Raw genomic sequence first — 13167 nt, forward strand, 5'->3', positions numbered from 1 at the left:
GAAAAACTGGCACGGAGAAATGCCCTTAATATAACTCCTAATAAAACCTACACCTACAGCAACTGTTATCTTCAATTTTTTGTTTCTGCAAACTGTTGTCTTTGAAAGGTGATAGTCTGCCCACTATAAGTGTTCTCCAGAGTTCCTCTGTTATGGCTACATAACTTTAATGTGTTTACATTGTTTCCACATCAATTCTATTCCTCCGATGTACCTTTTTTTTTGATCACAGCATAGCTGCTTTCCGAACTCCAGAGATTATCTGGAGTTTATGAAGTCTAATCTGAGCGAGGTCACGTGAGAACACAGCAGGAAAAAGTCCAGATGATCCACAGTGTGGAATGAATAGGTGAGCTTTCTGCTTCCAGCATGCATGCCCCCTGATCCTCTGGAGAATCTCTGCTGTTGACAATGCATCTGACCCAGATTATTGCCTGCTGCGCTCATCATCATATGTGATTGCAAAATTCAAAACAGAGACTATCTGGACTCAGATCTCCAGGCATTAGCCACAGTTCATTTCTTAAAGCAGCCAGCGTTACAGATGTTTTTCAGTTTTTTTCCTGGTATGGTATCAGTATCCCAATAAATTAAACTTTAACGCTTTTTCTTAGTACCTTCATCAAGTCAGAATTTTTTTTTTTTGATCGTACCTGTTGTCCACGGTCGTTTTCAGGATATTGATGAACTCTTGGTAGCCCGGGAACTTTGACGTGACGATGGAGAAGATGTGCCAGTCGTACTCCTCCATAATGTTCAGCATCAGCAGAGCCTCCTGCTGGATGGAGGCACCAAACTGGAAGAATGTCGACTTTACATCCTGAGAAAAAGAGGGGAACGGAGGGAGGGTGAAAACATGAGGAATGAAGGATGAAGGGAGGGGAAGAAGAGACTTAGTTAGAGGTTTATTTGAGGTTTTATTGACACATTTTCCACCAGCAGCATCTCCATCTACAGCAAAGCAATACAATTTGGCAATCGTAAGTAGGCAGACTCACTCGCAGAGACATACATATCACAGATCCAGAGTAATAAGCTTCTTGTGAGATGAAATATATGGATGAGGGGCTCAGAACAATTCAATTAAGCCCAAATTGGATTGGTGCAGTACAGGCGGGCTGCAGAACTCTGTGGGCCATGGTTCTGGGGGAACGGGGGTTTTCATTCACTCAGAGTTAGTCATATCCACTCCATTAAACCTGACTGAGAATCATTTGCCACTTCATTCTGGCAAACTGAGACATTGGCTTGGACAAGAGCAGACGAGTGCTATTACAGGTGAACAAATTAACTCTTTTCATTTGTGTTGGATAATTTGTTTTAAACGACTCATTACGGCACAGGCCATTGAAGGAAGTGAGATGAGACAAAAACAGCAGGAAAGAAAAAATGCATCAAAAACCACGACATGTGCGCGAGTGGCAAAAAGCCTGACTTTGTGTATTGTATGATTCGCTGTGCATGTGTCACCTTGAAATTACAGAGAGTTCACACATGGTATATTATCTTAATATCCCTTGTCCTCTACACTATAATTATGATAAACTTGAAGGCTGGCGTGTGAATATGTCCTCACTCTGTGTCTCTGCGCACAAAAACGAGGGCTAAGAGACACAAAAACCAACGGTTGAAAGTAGAGATCAGCGACAAATGAAGATACAATACAGCACACACACATTTTTTAAGGAATCAGTTTTGTTTAAAAATGTTCCTGAATCCCTAAAAATGATCAAATCAATGACATTAATTCAGAAAGCACACTACTACACTGACATTTAATGAGTCAGTAAAGACGAGGAAATGTCAGAAACGGAGTACATGGAACTTTCCACTTAAATGATTGGGTTGAATAATTGCTCTGCAGGTCTGTTACTATATAGACCGTTTTCCATATTACTTCAATTCAAAGTATGTGAAACCACTGAGTGAAGAGAGGGCGTTCGGGAGAATGAAAATAGATCGTGTCAAAGACGATGATATTTGAACTGTATCAGTGTGCTTTATGTAATTGCGTTGCAACACGTATGACCTAGCATTTCCTTTTCCATTAAGTTGATCGTCTCAGAATAATGCGCGGGGGTGGGGGGGGTCTTCACTGTTTGCATTATTTGTGTGTGAATGAGTGTGCATCGTTTTCCGCATATACCGCGACTCTTGAGTGCTCTTTAATGGTACCGTATCTGTATGTGGGGATGGCTGGTTTGATATTCTGACTCAAGTGATCTTTAGTGGCCGTGTGTATGTGTGTGTGTTTGTGTGTGTGTTTTAATGGATAGCAAACCGCAGAAATTCTTGAGCATGGTGGGACAGTAGGGCAGGCCATGCTATAAGACATGTCACTTCCTATCCTCATCACTGCAGCAGCTGAGAATCCCACATTTGCCTTCAATATACAGAGGACTGTGACCAAAGAGAGCACAGATATGTATCTGTTTAACCACTGCTCTAAACTCCACTGCTTAAGATAAATATGCTTTTGCCTTTGGGAGGCAGTTATGAGTATGGAGACAAATGTGGCAAAGAAACCTTATGGATGCCAGATGGCATTAAATGTCACCATGGCATACTTTTAAAGGTGCATTATGTAATAAATCTAAAGCAACTGGCCATAAAATCCTCCTAATATGTCACACAGACTAATAACAAACTGAACTCACCAACAACAACAGTACAGCCAAAATATTTGCATTAAAAAAAATATTTTGCAGACTGCAAATCATGTTTATGTTTTGAAATCATGTTTTGGCATGTGGCGCCACCTACTGCCGTCTACCAATCATTGCAGTCAGTAGAGTCTCCGCTGGCGAGCAACCACGGGTTGCCAGTTACGTCAAAAAACGAAACCTAAAAGACCTCTGTATTTTGAATTTGAATGTAGTAACCGTTTTTGGCCACATTCTTACATATGGCACCTTTAAGCAAATCGTATTCATGTACAATTTTTGTTGTCATTAAAGTTTACAGGAAAAAAAAAAGGAAAATAGTTAAAGGTCACAGAGTGGTCCTGTTGTACATATATGTGAGTTATGGAGGTCTACTTACATATATTAAGTTGTTTTTATGGTCAAAATCCTCCTAGTTGATGTAAACGAGCCGATTGAAATCTGTCCTTTTCGAAGCGCTTGTCAGTCGCGCTATTTTTAGCCATAAATCTCGCCCGAGAAGACAGAGTGTGTTGTGATTGGCCAGCCAGCGTAGAGCCTTCCTACCTGTGTTGTGATTGGCCAGGTATCTGGAAGTGACGTAATCTATCACGTCAGCTCTCAGAAGCGCAGCTCCCTCTCTGGAGCGGTGGATGCATTGCTACTCATTATCAAAACATTGTTTTAACAGTGTTTAAAAATAGCTTCGTCACGACTCCCCGCCGCAGTCCCTTAATGACTTTAAACCGGAGGCAGACCCAGAGTCAGAAGACACTGTTGCTCGTGAAACACCTCCACAACGGACGTTATTCTTCTTCTGCGGTTCAATGTACGCAACCGGATGTGCCCGGACTACCGCCCGGAGCAGGACGATCGGTTGTTCAGGAGAACCGCTGCTTACGTAACGTTAACGGGATTTTCAGTGATCTCGTTGAGCCCCGAGATTACAATAAAACACAACTTTCTCAGCAATGGCTGAACTGTTTGTTTTGAACCGTCAGGCTTCATAAACAAGGTAATGACGCAGATACACACCAAAAAAAACAGCGATAAGAGGAACTTCCGGTCTAGTTCCGCTTTAAAATCCCTTTTTTGGACAGAGCTGGATCTCTCACGTCACCCTTTCCTGATACGGAAGGGAACATTTTCACTCATCAGTCACAACATCAAAACAGGTGGTACTGTTGTGGCAGATCTGAGTAATTTTGAGCTACTCATCCATAAAAGATATGGGAAATAATTTCATCATCAAGTATCACCTCATTAGCGGTGATTCATCGCTGACTCTCATTTATACCGGGACACACACATTCCCCCAATGAACCACAAGCAAACCACAGCAAAGCTACTTACTGGATGTGCTTTTCCATGGAAGCACAATTAATAAGTCAAAAGCAAATGATCTTAAAACAACTCAGTCATATTTTGTTTGTATTTAGCGTGTGAGAGTGTGTATCCACTTCAAGTTCGAGGCATTCCAGGGGAGGACGCCATATTCCATCACAGACCAAAACAGGAAACTATCCCTTTACCAAAATATTGGCTCTTTTCTCATTTTAAAGTGTTTGTCTGTGCTTCATTCCTGCAGGCCATTCCACGTCTCTTTATTTCCACTGCATCTCATCATATCAAACTGAACTGGGCTTAAGAGATTTGATTTAGGCTGGGCTGAATTGAGACAGTGAGCCGCATGAACACCGCAACAACTCTTAAAAAGAGAAAATGAGAAAATGGGAGTCAGACTTCAGTATATTTTCTCAAAAGCTGCACCGTATAGGTTGTTCTAACCTATAATTCCCCGACAAGAGACGCCTCTATTGCACACTTGACTACAACAGAGGTGCCATCTCTTAAGACAACAAAGCACTGAATAAAACATCCTGCTCCTACTACCCATGGATGAGAAAACAACCGCAACCTCCTTTTCCTGTTCCCATCATCTGAATTCTTGATTCCCTTCTTGCAAAAAATGCAAGTAAAAATGTTGAAAAGTGAGTCCGTTTGTCTCAGTCATAGCCGGTTAATTTTAGTTACCATGTTTTGGGAATGTATTTGAGTCCTAAAAGATGGGAATGTGATTTTGCTAAGAATGGATATGGTAAATAAATTGTAAAATGAGAGATGAAACGTAAAAAAACAATGTACATGCATGCATGCAACCGTAACAACTACCGTAATTATTCCAAGAGTGGCAGACTATGAGGGAATATGGACGCGGGACAGAGAGAGAAGTAATGTGTCGTGATGTTTTAGTGAAGACACGACTCACGGCGACAAAGCAGCGTGGGATTGTTTCTAATTGGGACGACTCGCAATCCGTGACATCAGAAAAACAGCCAATCACATCCTCTCATTTCACCCTTGTCAAAGTGTGACATGTCTCTGCCTTCCACTCACACCTTTCAGCGACCGGCACCCACACATACAAACAAAAAAGTCTCTCATTCACGTCTCTTTCCCTCTAGCAGTGTCTATCGTGTTCACAGTCTTCGGAATTTCGCACTCACACACATGCAGGGGCAGGACAATGTGTCTAAGTTGAGATAGAGAAGAGTTATAAATAGCAATCCTCATATCCTCTGCTGCTGATAAAATCATGTACTGTCTGGTCTGATGACACACACACACATAAAAAAACCTGCTTATATTTGTCATACAGTCCATCAAATTCATCTACATATCACTTCTGTCCGCCAAAGATACTCTGTTATGTGCTGGGTGTGATGGCACCACAGTGTCCACTGGAGGAGAAACAGTGAAATGACAAAAATTCCTTGGTGGCCAGTTACTAAATACAGCAGAAGCAGACAGGCATGAAAGTAGCAGCAGTCTGTGGAAACTAATCAAAATGTCAAGCTGCAGAAATACAACCAAAAATAAACAGAGAAAGAAAAGAAAAGAACTCTCCATAACTCCATAACTCTCTTAATGATGAAACGAAACCCTTTCGACAAAGTCGGCCGTGGCATGATCGAGAATGGCTGCTATTCCAGTTTGTGGCTGATAGAAAAAAAAAAAAGTAATTTAACTTCATGAATATATTTTCTGCCGATTTTGATCACCAGGAAGATAACTTTCCCCGTGCATGAAAAAAAAGCAAGAATATATAGTGCAGGTGTACTGTATCATGTGGCTTTGACAATCTGACACAATATCAGAGAGACATGTGCCAAACAGATCCGAGTGTAGGGAAACGTACACAAACTTCCAAAATGTGCAACACGTGTCAGCTTTTTTTCGTCTGGCACAAGCAAGTTCTACCTTCCCTCTGTGCATTTAAAAGAGAGATAATAAAGAATAACAAGCAGCCCAATTACAGGCAGGTTGGAACGTTGCTGAAGTAAGGGCTGCTTGGTGAGTTGAATGTATACCAAATAATAATAATACTTGTGTCTTTTCCAAGGTATGTTCTGTATGCGTGCCAAATAAGCAAGACATCATTAAACTGACAACTCTCAGCAGCAGCAGCAGGAGGAGGTGGTAACATCACATATATTAAGCAAAAGTGAAAACAGCCCACGGTTGGCACCGAGAACGAGAGATGTCTCCAACAAGAGACGATGCACGAGTAATATTTAGAAAGTTATTCTTAAATGTGCTGAGCTCATGAGTTGGAGCGCTGATGAAAGCGAGTACAATTTAAATCTACAATTGAATGTTGAATTAAAAAATGATGTAAGATTCTTTAGATTCAGGAGCATTATTTGCTTTAATATTAACTTCATTAAAGAGAGCAAACATGTGATTTATTATCCATAAAACCTTCTCTTCTATACTGAAGACAAACATGAATCAAAGCAATATCCATGTTCATCTAGCATACTGGAATAGACGTGTGTAAAATCGTAATATTATAACATTATGTGCATCTTTAGATTATGAAGAGGATACCTGAAACCACTCTGCACAAGATGCATCTTTTTTCTATAAAGAATAAAAATGCAGGTCTGTAGGCTTCAGCATCATCATAGTGTGTGTGTGTACGGGGGGGGGCTCTTTAAAAGGTTTAATTCAATAATTGCGAAACTGCATTAAAAGTCATTAAACAATCTTTGTAATCAGCTCACTGCAGCGAGATCAATCAAACAATCAAAACACATTAACAGCAACATCAACAGACGGATGCGCTTATGCACAGAGGCAAACATCTTTCTGCTGCATTTAGAAGAAGTTATTCTATACAAATGTATAACAATTTGTAGATTATTAGTCTTAAATAAACTATTATATTTTATCAGATGGTAAAAGAAAAAATAACTGGGGAAAAAAAAGGCAACTCACATTGCCACTGGCAACCCTGATTTCCAAAGATGAGCATCAGCAACAGTCATATCTCTTGACCTCTATTTAACATCACACTGAACAAGACTTTATCTCACACCTGTGGTCAGTGGGAAAACAAACAGGATTTTAAACCACAATTCTATGACGACCCGGGGCCTGTTGCACAAAACTAAGATAAGGGATTAGCCCGGACTATGTCAATTATCATGGCTGAATTTAGCCTCAAGTCGGTTGCACAAAAGCAGTGGCGCATAAGTGACCATGGTGAATTATTACGTGCCTTTAGCCCAGTCCAGGCCGGGCTTTGTTAATCCTGCTGCCCAATCCATTCAGTCAGCTGTCACCTCAGGTTTATAAACCTGCACTAAAGTATTATGTGATTACCATTTTAATTCTGACAGTCAATTCATGGATTTAACAAAGAAGACTTATATTTGAATTTGATAAAAAAATAAAAAATTATGTTAATATTACTGCAGTTGTTGAGATGATTAGAAACATCTGAGGTAGTTAAGGTGCTTTCAGTCAAGTCAATAATATCAAATACTCCTTCATGTCAACTGTGTTTCTTTCATAAAGATGTTTTAGATGATGAAGCTCTGATACTTAGACGGTCTTTGTGACAAGAGTGTTTCCTCTGAAGTACCTGCACGAGAGGTTTTGATTATCTGGTGATGGTATCCAAAATTAAAGGTCCCGTATTACGCAAAATCAATTTATTAATCATTTAAATCCTCATATTTGGGACCCTATCTGTTGGCAAAGTGTGAAAAAAGATGACTCACTCATGTTTTTGTGGTCTTCCTCAGTCTAAGTACAGGAGATAAAACATGCGATGTTGACTTCTGCGCTCACTGGGACGTCACAATGCGCTAAATTCCTGGAATTGTTGTTTCGCGGAGCTCCCTTTGTCCGTAAAACACCCGAGAGTGCAGGCGAGGGCAACGGTATCCGAAAACCCGGAAGTCCGCAAAAAGTTCTATTCTTGGCTCCAAAGTACAGGACAGAGTTCTACACAAACTTACAGCCTCAGAGGATTTATCTGTCCAGTGGATACATGTTATATATGACAGCAATGTGCCTGCTAGAGCCTGCAAATGATCACTTTTCCAAATGCTAACTGCTGTTAGCTCCCAGTAGCCTCTGTGGCTGATGTCATTTCCTGTCCCTTAAGTTTTGTTTTACTGAACAGGGCTGTTTTGGCAGGGTGATTGAACTGCTGTGGTGCTTCATCCTTATTATTATGATATTTTGACCAAAGCATGTCAAAGACATGTTCATTAGGACACCAGTTAACTAGTTTTTTGAAATAGGATATAATATGAGACCTTTAAACATCACAAAACAAAGAGATGAAGCAACTGAATTCGCAAAAACTAACAACTGAAAAAAAAAAAAAATCAGGATATACGTATTATTACAGTCGGTCCACAATTATCTGCCAGGCTTTTTATAAAAGTGACTGTATTGCCTTTTTTTACGTATCAATTGTTTCTACACGTCTTTCTGCATCAATTAATCTGTGATCGAGCTCTGCAGGTTCTGCTTCGAAGAGCCGAGAATGTGCACTTACCGGGATAAGTTACACCTGGCTTGACCAAGCTGTGCCTTGACGCTTGTGCAAACACACTAAGCCAGGATGAATTTAGTAGCATAGGTTAAGCGCACTTTCTCAGACATCCTGGATTTCTTTATTCTACTTTCATGCAAAATATCTGTTTGGGACAAACAAATATGTGGATGTGTGGCAGTGATGAAGAAGGTCCCCAGTTTAAATCCCAGTTCTATCTGAGTCTTTCTGTGTGGAGTTTGCAAGCTCTCCTCGTGTCTCCTCATCTGTGCTCTTCTCTCAAACACACCAATGTGTGAATAGAAGTGTGAATGCTCGTTTGTCTCTGAATATTCTGCGCTTTGATAGTACGGCTGCGACTAGCGATTCATAATTCCTTAATCTGTCGATTATTTTCTCAGTTAATCGTTTGGCACATCAAATGTGAAAAAAAAATTATCAGTGTTTCCCAAACCTGAAAATTATGTTCTCAAATGTCTTGTTTTGTCCACAAACCAAAATGGTCCAGTTTTAATGATTTTTTTGTTGTATGGAGCAAAGAAACCAGAAAATATGCACATTCAAGAAGCTGAAAAACCAGAAAACTTGTTTAAATTAAAAATCAAAATAGTGATTAATTTAGTAATTGATTAATAATCGATTGATCAAGTAACTGTTTCAGTCTTATTTGATAGGCTGACAAACTATCTGTCTGTTGCCCACTGCCGCTTACAATTAGCTCCAGATCTGACCCTCAAAGGAGACAAAGAGAAACGAAGATATATGGAAATGTTCCGATTTTTAAATTTTTCTTTAATTGGAAATGACCACAGAAAAACATCCTCACACAAACAACGTTACTTCAGTGTCGTCTTTTACTTACGGCTCTATAAATTGTTCTGTCAGAGCGTAATGAAAGTGCGAGGCTTATTTGTTCTTAACTGCGTTACAGACTTGAAAACCTCTTATGGCAAATTTGTGAATATGAGGTTTTTTTTGAAGTGTCGTTAAACATTAAAGTCATTAAACTGCTCGGCGTGAACAGAGAGGGGAGCATATATCCTTTGTTTGTGTTGGATAATTATAGGGTAACACACACACACACACACAATGGTTATCAAAGAAGGCAGCACTTGACGTCATCGAAGAATATTTTTGGCAATAACCCAGTCCATTTCAGAGAGACCTAAAGTTTATGAGGAGCAGTGTCTATGTTCATGTGAGTAAGTGTGTGTTTCCACTGTCAGGACTTTTTAACAAGCAGCCGAGCCCCCACGGGGGAAACACTGACAAAATAACATCATCCCTCTCTCTCCCCCTCTCATTGTCTCCCTGCGTTTGCCCTCTTCTCCCACTCGCTCTCTTCTCTAATAAGTCCGGCATCTTTCTCTCAGTGTCTTCCTTTCTTTTCGTTAACTCTCTATCCAGGGGCTCTGTCTTTTCCCCGCCTCCCTCTATCCATCTTGCCCTCTCCCACCCACTCGCTATCTCTTCTAATAAGGCCAATATTCTGCTACATTCCTCTGGGACCTAACCTTACACCTAACAGGAGCAGCTGTTATCAGTGCTGGGAGAATAACTAACAACTTATCTTCGAAAGGAGATCATAACGGCCAACGTTTGATTGTTCCATTGATGCGATGACCTCCAAAATACTTAACTCTCTCGCTGTCAAACTGATATTCAAATTTGACAAATCGGGTCCCCGACCTGAGGGTCAGGACCCCACGAGGGATGAGACAATAAACCTGAGGGGTCAAGAGATTTCATCTTCACAAAGTCATGCCTCATTTGTCTTTGTCCCCCCCCGTTGTTTTAAACATGCAGTCAAATCCAATCTTTCTTTAAACTGGTCACACGACCAGTGACAAATTGCTTCATTTTAAGGGGTCACGAAAAGGTGAAGTTGTTAGTCCTTCTTAAATGACATAATCTGATTGCTTCACTCTTCCCTCGTCGGCGCTGATTGTTATTTATCTTTGCATTATAATGGCTGCCCACAGCACATGTGCACACCAGTCACATGCACAGAAACCTGGCATCATGACTGCCTCCACAGTCGTCGCACACTCTTTATTATGAAAATTATCATCACTGTCGATATCGCTGTCATCAACAGCCATAACCATCATGATTATTCATAGGATCTTAGCTTTCCTGCCTATCAGGGTTCCCTAATTCCATCCTTGTTTTTCATTTTTTCCCACTTTATTCTGCCTTATTTCACCATACAGGCTTTGGTTTTAATGATATCTTTCATTATTTTTGGAACTGTACATTATCTTTTCAGACTTCCTCAGTGCCCGTCTCCATTCTATGATCTGTCGAACCTCTCACGGATTTTAAATGAACACGAAAGAGCGAGATCGACAAAATCCCACTGGATGAGGACCTAATCACAATAGAATATTTGAATCGGATGTTGCTGCAGAGCCTGATCCTCAATACAATGGTGTTTTATTGAATACATAAGCATTTTTTCAACATGAAACCTCTTTGTTAGGATTACTTGTTGGAACATGTAATGAATTAATCCCGTATGTAGTCACATCATGTGCAAGGTTTTACAGAATCGGAGAATCTTAAGAAAAGATAGTTCAGCGAAAGGTAACAGGATATAGAGAGATGAAAATCGTGAACCTAATCTAAGCAACTGTTTGTTAGATAGCGCGCAGGAAAAGAGGCGCACAAACACGAGCGAGTCAAACATCAAGGCACAATTAACCCATATACATAAACACACACTCTGCTCAAAATGAAAGGGATTTTTAAATGTGCACGCGCAAGATCGAGGGCTGTGCACCATGCTGAGTTTACGCCAAAGACAAACAACATAATATTAACCTCTACTCAAACAGAATGCATGAACACCCACTGCCCAGGACAACAACCAAAACACTCGGAAATCAAAGTCCTCAAAGGCCAGATTTACCCTGAACAAAACACCTGACCTGCATTTATGGAGTCGTAAAAATAAAACGCCCGGAACACAGAGTGAGCCCATGTTAGCAGGCGTGGGACATGAGAAATTAGGAAAACACCATCATACCTGTGTCCCTGCAGCTTTACAAAGGTGTATTCATTTTAACTCTCATTCATTATGTATCACGTCCACGTTTTTTAACCCCATCCAAGTCTCATGCACCATGAGCTTCTTAAAAAATAAAGCAAGTGTCTGCGTGTGTGTGTCTGTGACGGGCATATCTCGCTGACTGTTAGTCAGATCGCTCTAAGATTTTGGATATGGGTTGAGCATGGCCCGATGGTGTGCATCATTGATTTTCATGTTTTTCTGAGTAATTTTAATTTTGCCGATTTATCATGCTACACCAGGCAACCCAAAAACCGGAAGTGCGAACATTTCTATTCTTGTCTCCACAGTGTAATACAGAGTTCTAGACAAACTTCCAGTCTCAGAGGATTTATCTGTCCAGTGGATACATGTTATATATGACAGCAATGTGCCTGCTCAAGCCTGCAAATCATCACTTTTCCAAATTCTAACTGCTGTTAGCTCCCAGTAGCCAGTGGCTGATGCCACTTCCTGTCCCTTAAGTTTCGTTTTACTTATTTAGTTATTGATGCAACACCAATGAGACGATTGACACCAAAGTTAATGTTGAACAATGCCATCATTGACAGTGACATGAACCGAAAAGAAACGCTCAGTTCGTGCATGTTTGTTAATTAAGGTCTAACATACATATATTAATAAGCCACCACCAGCATGTGAGTTATTTAAAGCACGGACCCTGCATACCTGGTAAAAGGAGAACCGCACTGTTGATGCTAATGACTTTTGCCGTAAATGCAAGGGACGTCTCTCCGTGTCCCTGTCCCTCACATAACTGTCAAACGGGTCACTTGACAGAATTCAACCTTGACAGGCTTCAAACTTGAAGAGCACCAGTGGGTGCGGTGCCACTTTCACACTGTTTGAATAAGAAATGCAAAAGATATAGGCAGCAACTGCACGAGTAAGCGGCAGATGATAGTAAACTATAGCCTCTCCCCAATGACATCATCCATTCCAATGTCATTAATCACTGTGATCTTGATGTCCTGTTTTCAGAATTATATGCTTTACGTTTCAAAACATACAGCAGATATCAATGTAGAAATCACTTAAAGCCACACAAACAGGATTTAATGTAATCTGAATCCACTCCAGCATGTCATCGACATAACTGCAGTCAGTGACTGTAGTCAATCACAGTACCCTGCGCACATTTAAATTTAGCTTGAGCTGTCGTCGAGTTTTTCACAGATATGCATGAGGTCTTTTGAGTCTGCAGTCTTTGACCCAGCGTGCCAGCAATCAAATCATTTTTGGTATATGATTAGTAGCCACTGGTACATTTCTCCGAATGGGAACATGCATGAATAATTCTTTTTGAAAACAGCATCCTGCATTAATCATATCCATTATTTAACTATAAACACCTCTTTTTGGGAAATCTACTTCTTTATATTCTTATTTGGAAGGAGATTAAGAGGATAAATTATTTTCAGTCGTTTATCTATTCAGTACGAAACGTCGCCCTCGACTTCCTGCAATTACGAATAATAACTGGAGGTGCCAGCATGTGCAAAACACATTTACCTCATCCTGAACCCAGCAATTATGGCCATTATAGTTTTCTAAACACAAACATTACTGCACCACAGTTTATATAAATTTCAAATCACTTA

The 13167-nt window shown here is 40.4% G+C and overlaps 1 protein-coding gene across 1 annotated transcript in view; it reads right to left on the reverse strand.

The window, feature by feature from the left end:
* The window catches only part of grin2aa (glutamate receptor, ionotropic, N-methyl D-aspartate 2A, a), a gene marked incomplete at its 3' end in the record, with an annotated part of 132320 nt that overhangs the window by 44207 nt on the left and 74946 nt on the right, over positions 1-13167 (reverse strand). Inside the window, 1 exon segment of the mRNA XM_083896412.1 lies at positions 654-820. Within this exon segment, the coding sequence (XP_083752538.1) occupies positions 654-820 (167 nt within the window).

The sequence above is a fragment of the Microchirus variegatus genome (assembly GCF_963457635.1).
Source record: "Microchirus variegatus genome assembly, chromosome: 10".
Taxonomy (NCBI): Eukaryota; Metazoa; Chordata; class Actinopteri; order Pleuronectiformes; family Soleidae; genus Microchirus; species Microchirus variegatus.